Here is a 6,767-nt window from a genome sequence, read left to right on the forward strand (position 1 = left end):
TTTTGCATTTATTTTTCAATGCCACCAACTGTTTTTCAATGCCCAACAACTGTTTGAAACAAAGACTAAGTCAACATGTTGTTATTTTTCACCGTTGTTATTGATTGAAAACCTTTTCAAAGGTGATTATGACACAGTACAGTTCAAAGGATATTAAAGGTTTTGATTGGTTTAATGGATATTTTATTATTGTTGTAGAATGGGTCGTATTGTGGCTTCAAGGGTGCAGAAACTAAATTAATATCTAACTTTGGGAAGAAACTAAAATCATATGCGCTGAATATACACTGAAAAATGTGAAAGAAAAATGGGCTATTGTTGAGGATGGGGAAGACTCAGCCTCTAAGTTAAAGGTGAAAGGTTTTCCTTTCTAGAAGTCCTGCACTATCTACAGAGGCAATGATATTGTGGCTTGGGTACAAATAATTGATAAATGTTGCTAGCATTGAAAACTGAAGCCTCAATGATTCAGATTTGCTTTGTGTTTTGTGGAATTTACTGAAAAATGCAACAAAGATATATTGTTTTAAGCCTGATCAGTAACTTTGCAGAACCATATTTTGTTATTTACCAAAGGTTTAAGTACATGTTCAGCGTGTGTGATTTGTGTATAGACTAGAAATTATTGAAGATTTTTAACAACAGCATACATTTGATGACTGGACAAAGAAATATGTACTTGGTACAAACTTAATAGCATTGCTCAACACTCTCTTTTTTTTTTTTCTTTTTTTTTCTTTTTTGGCTGAGAGCTCAACAAACTGCTTAGTTAGCTACACTAAGATAAGATACATGACTTTTGCTTTATGTTATGAACTTTTAAACCATGCTTTTCTTTTGTGGCCTTAATTTATCTTGTTGATCTCTTGACTTGAATAGTTGAACTACATTACTCTTGCTGGGGAATTAATTATATGTATAGGTTACAGAATGACATGATTTTTAGGTCTTGTTCATCTCTCAATAGATTCATCTAATTTTTCATGCGTGATTTTTTTTTTTTTTTCGTTCCTTAAAATTTTGTCTCATAGATTTGTTAAGAGCCACTAGCTACTGCAATGTAAGTGTTGTAGATTGGTTATATTTTTTTTTTCTCTTAATTTTATAAGTACAATTTTATTCATTGTGGTTTTCAACATAAGGTCTCACTCTTATGTTTTGATGTAGGTACAAGTTGCGGCAGTTTATGCTAAAAGGAATAAATTTCGACTAACCATATTTCCTAGATCTGATGATGATGCTTTGGTTGCGGCATTGGTTGTAATATTTCTAGATTGAAGATAACACTTACAATAAAGCACCCTCCATAGTGCTGCAGGAGTACCAGGAACTCTGCAAGACGTCCACTAGCACCTGAGAGTGCACCAAAGCCCAAAGGGCTTTTAAGTTTCACTAGTTACATTATATGTTTTATTTATTTACTTGGGGTACTGTATTATGCTCAACACTAGAATGTACTCGGGCTGGCTACCATAAGCTGAGGTGGCCTAGCATGTCTTTGGTTGAGCACACCATGTAATTGACTCTTGCAATATATATATTTCTACCTTTCTCTCAAAAAAAAAAAAAAACTATTCTCTTCTCGTCTATTAATTTCTTGGAGGGTTGTCGCCTTGAATACAACTAATTCCTTTCAAACTCACCAGTTCACAGCACATAGACTCTGGGGTATAGAACTAAACCAATTCTGATTAATCTACAAACAATAAATTGACAGATTCTAGAGGATCCACACAGCTATATGATAAAATAAATATAATTAATTAAATAAAAATCAAGCTTCCAATAATCTGCACCAAGTCATGTGCACATAAAGACAGCATTGTAATTTGTAGGGAAATCAATAAACAAAAACAGAGTTTTCTTGGTTTCCTATCAAATGTAAACTAGGAATGCAGAAAAAGTGGTACCATTTTGCACCACATGCTTTATCTCTCACAATAGCCAAAATAAATTCAGCCTAAACTATAAATATACATAACTTTTTTCTCTATAAACTTCATATCAAACAATAACTTAGTGCATTTCAAATGGTACAACAATAAGAAATAGTCATCAATCTGCCAATGGTTTGACAATAAAAAAACCAGCTTCAATCTGCCAATGGTCTAACAATAAAAAAAATAATAAAAAGTTAACAATTTGCCAATGGTTCTAAAAAACCAGCTTTAATCTGCCAATGGTCTAACGATAAAAAAAAAAAATACTAAAAAGTTAACAGTTTGCCAATGGTCTAACAATAAAAAATAGTCTTCAATCTGCCAATGGCCTAACAAAAATAAATAGTCTTCAATCTCTAACAAATAAATTTGCATAGTCTTCAATCTCCACCCAAAATTCTTGCACTCTAACTCCAGTCTATTTAGTGCTTTTGCTAGTATGATGCTCTTCTTGGATAACATCAGAAGTAGCTATTGAAACCTGTAAATAATAGCAAAGAATAATTGTCACAAACTGTAAACAAATTTATGTGCCTACAAGATTGACAAATTATAGTGGAATGTAACATATCTTACTTTATTTAGGCTTCCAAGTGATTCAACTTGTCTCGCCTCACAATCTTTTTTTTGTAAGCCACTGGCATGTTTTTTAGCATGTGTTGTTTTGCTTCGAGATTTACCATTTTTCTTCTCTAATGCAGATTTCAACCTTCTCTTTGGACGCCCAACAGTAGGTTTTGTTTTAATTCTACATATGCTATCACCTTGTAAAACATCTGTAGTAACATCACCATGGACCTCTATGCAACTTTCCATATTATTCGAATGACATTTTTTTCTAATCTCTTGCAATTCCTTCATTAATTTTTCAAAAGATTCTTTGGTATGTTCATACATTATCTCATTCTCTGCTGCAAGTGTAGAAATTTCACGAGCATTATGGCTCAAATAAGAGTAGCGTTTTCCTATTGACTCTTGAGCATTACCTTTAATATCAATGCCATGATAGTCCTTGATAGAACCAGCCTTTGCATCTTGCGTCCATCTTTTCAATACATAATGAACGGGAAGTCTCTTAACATTTTTATGTTCAAGAACTTTCAAAGCATGGGCACACAGAATTCCTACAAAGCTAAACTTCTTGCAACTGCATTCCACCGAAGTAGTTGAGGCTTCATATTTAACTAGGTGCTCTTGAATTCTTTGACTATATTTGACCTTGTATTCTGTGATAGTATCAGATTTATTAGCCTTGTAAATAGTACAATCAGCAATCTTCATATATTCATCTTGAAACATTTGAAAAATTTCTGGGGAGTACAGCTCTACAACATGTCTCAACATCTCTACATTAGACTGTAAAATCGATTTTGTTTGCCTCATTTTGAACTCTGCCTGTAGTTCTTGATGTCTCTTATCAACCAAAACTCTAGAGTAATGTTCTGAAAAGCGCACAAAATCATGTTTTGGTTTTAAATATTTCTTCAACACATTGTTTATTGACTCACTACGTTGGGTGCTTTTCATATCGGCAGTGAACATGTGTCGACCATATACAATAGCCCATTTTTCTTTCACATCAAATATGCTATGCAACCATTTATTATCAGTAAGACCATATTCCTTAAGCATATAATCCCATGAAATAAGCCATTCATCTTCATCTTCATACTCATATAAACAATCACTAAAATCTTTTGCAAATTGCTTAGATGAATGAAATACATGATGTAGATTCTTAGCAGCATTCTGATAAATATGTCATACACACAAACGATGATTAGATTTAGGAAATACCTCTGTTATTGCTTTAGCCATTGCAGCAGATTGATCTGTAAGTATAGTTCTTGGCTGCTTTCCTGACATTGCAGTTAAAAAAGTTTCAAACAACCACTTAAATGACTCTATAGTCTCATCATAAAGTAAAGCTGCATCGAAGATAATTGATTGTTTGTGATGATTAACCCCAACGAATGGAGCAAAGGGACGATCATATCTATTTGTTCGATAAGTTGTGTCAAAACAAATAACATCTCCAAAGTTCCCATAATCAACTATTGATCTAGTATCAGCCCAAAAAATGTTCATGATTTGACCATCATCATCAACTTGTATTGAATAAAAATAAGATGGATCTACCAATTGCATCTTATGAAAGAACTCCATCATTGCAGGTCCATCTCCTTTCCTCAAAGCCATCCTCCTCTCATTATGTACATGATTCTTATAGTCAACCTCCATAAACCCAAGATTTTCACGACCCCCAGCTTGCATGCTCAATAATTCAATGGTTTGTTTTATTGATATTCCAGACCTCTCTGCATCATTTGCAATGGCTTTTTGAGCAAGTGAAATTTTTCTCTTCGATCTTAACATATGTTTCATTGGCGAAGGAGCAAACTCATGATTATGCTGGCCATGAAAAGAAACAACATGTAACATGCCATCCTTTTGAAGATGACAGGTCATCTATGCTAAACAACCTGTTCGTGAAATTGGACGACGATAAGATGCATTTTCGCGACGTTTGTCAAAAACTCATTCACCCTCTTTTGAGCAACTAAATGTTCTCCGTATAATTTGCCCCACATTTCCTCGCTTTACAGAATGTTTCTGTACGCTAAAGCCGATTCGGTGAGCATAGTCTTTGTAAAATTCATATGCACTATCATCACAATCAAATTTCATACCAATTGCTGGAGTATTTGATTTGTTTGGACTTCCAGGAGTAATTTCTACTTTAGCCTTCTCTTGTTGATCAGGTATCCAATCAATGAATTCATCTTCCAACACAATTTATGGAACTTCTACAATTTCTTTGCTATATTTACTTGGAGTATTTGATTTGTTTGGGCTTCCATGAGTAGGTTCTACTTGAGCCTTCTCTTGTTGATCAGCTATGCAACCATTCAATTCATCTTCCAATAAAATGATTTGACTAGTATCCATCATCTATAGTCAAGATACATATTCAAAATCAAATCAGAAAAAGGAAAAATTTTATAAACAATATTAAAAAAGTAGTATTCCAATATTCTAGACCCATTAAAGAATACTCTTAATGAATTACTTAAAAACATTACAGTTTTAGAATGTCTAAGTCTAGAATTAAAAACATTACAGTTTTAGAATGTCTAAGTCTAGAAGCCTATAAAGTTTACTTACCCTCAGTTGCTTATATTTTTTAAAATCAAGTCAATATGAACAAGAAAAACAAACTTTTTTAGATGAATCAAAGATAAATTCAAATTTAAATGAAAAAGGAATACAATTTCTACAACTTAGCTAATTTAGTATCACAAAAACTACAACAAAACCACAGTACAAGACAACAAATAGCAGCACTATTATATATTAGCAAAGAAGAAATACACAATTTCATTTTTTTATAAGTAAATTAAACTAGATTTGGTAACTTATAAACTACAACTAGCAAATCCTCTTCAGTTTTTTAAGGAATCAAGGTTATCCATATACCAGATTTGCAAAATGTTCTAACATCAAGTTCTTGCTAATAGTTGAATCATTTAATCCTCACAAGTAATAAGATGTTAAATTGCAATTAATACTTCCTCGTTATGTATACAAAATAACAAATCATCATTGAGGCTTCAGTTTTCAATGCTAACAACATTTATCAATTAAAAGTTCAGTGTATATGATTTTAGTTTCTTCCCAAAGTTAGATATTAATTTAGTTTCTGCACCCTTGAAGCCACTATAAGACCCATTCTACAACAATAATACAATATCCATTAAACCAATCAAAACCTTTAATATCCATTGAACTGTACTGTGTCATAATCACCTTTGAAAAGGTTTTCAATCAATAACAACGGTAAAGAATAAAAACATGTTGACTTAGTCTTTGTTTCAAACAGTTGTTGGGCATTGAAAAACAGTTGGTGGCATTGAAAAATAAATGCAAAACGGAATAAAAAAAAGAGAGAGAGAGAGACTCACGTGGTAGATTGGGGGTGACCAGTGGTGAGAGAGATTTGGTTTTTGGGTTTGGAGAGAAGCCGCACACAGAGAGAGAGATAGAGAGAGAATACGTATCTATTTTAGTTTTTTAGTTTTTATTTTTTATTTTTTTAATAGGTGATGTAGTTAACTAGGGTTAGTTGGGTTAATTTTACTTAAGTAATCATGTGCAATGCACATGCCATTTTTTTACACATGTCAATTTATTAGAGCAGTTTGTAGCCTTAGGCTACAAATGGTTTTGTAGCTAAACTTTGTCCTTTTTTTTTTAGGCTGATGACCATGTTTTTACAATATTAAAATTAAGGATCTTGTTAACAGATGTCTTTAAAGTAATTGTTAATAAAATATTTTAAGAAAATTTTGACACGGCTTTTATATAAATATAAAAAGCTATCAAAAAATTTAATTTTTTTCCTTTTTCCATAAAAAGTTTCTAAAAATATATTTATTTAGAGTATCCGTTAACTTTTTCCTAAAATTAAACCAACCAATATTATTAGTATTATTATTTTTTAAATCCTAAATGCATAGAACAAATTTCCTTTGTGACCTTGATGTATCTCTTATGATTTGTTGATCAATCCTTTGTCATTCTTGGTCACACGTTCTCCAACCATATATGAAAACCTTGCTTGACTTCTCCCTCTTGATTATGTAGCATATACTTGCACAATGACAACACACCATCGCTAGTAAACCTCCATCAAAGCCACCCATAACAATGATGTTCAAAACCATATGTCCTATTGAGGAAATATGATTTTATATGTTGGTTTATTTAGACCATTGAACACTCAGATTGTTTAACCTAATTAATTAGCTAAGTTGTTACTTAGATTTA

General features: G+C 32.2%; 1 protein-coding gene and 1 pseudogene across 1 annotated transcript; one reads left to right on the forward strand and one right to left on the reverse strand.

Annotated features, from left to right (window-relative positions):
• The first annotated feature begins 128 nt into the window (after positions 1 to 128).
• LOC115957998 lies at positions 129 to 1,278 on the forward strand (annotated as a pseudogene).
• Positions 1,279 to 2,401: 1,123 nt separating this feature from the next.
• On the reverse strand, positions 2,402 to 4,409 carry LOC115958008 (protein FAR1-RELATED SEQUENCE 5-like). Its single transcript, XM_031076373.1, has 3 exons — positions 3,738 to 4,409; positions 2,621 to 3,689; positions 2,402 to 2,421 (listed from the first exon to the last, which is right to left on the reverse strand). Exons 1-3 carry the CDS (start codon positions 4,407 to 4,409, stop codon positions 2,402 to 2,404), a joined length of 1,761 nt encoding a protein of 586 aa, XP_030932233.1.
• Between the last annotated feature and the right edge of the window lie 2,358 nt (positions 4,410 to 6,767).

The sequence above is a fragment of the Quercus lobata genome, chromosome 2 (assembly GCF_001633185.2).
Source record: "Quercus lobata isolate SW786 chromosome 2, ValleyOak3.0 Primary Assembly, whole genome shotgun sequence".
Classification (NCBI taxonomy): domain Eukaryota; kingdom Viridiplantae; phylum Streptophyta; class Magnoliopsida; order Fagales; family Fagaceae; genus Quercus; species Quercus lobata.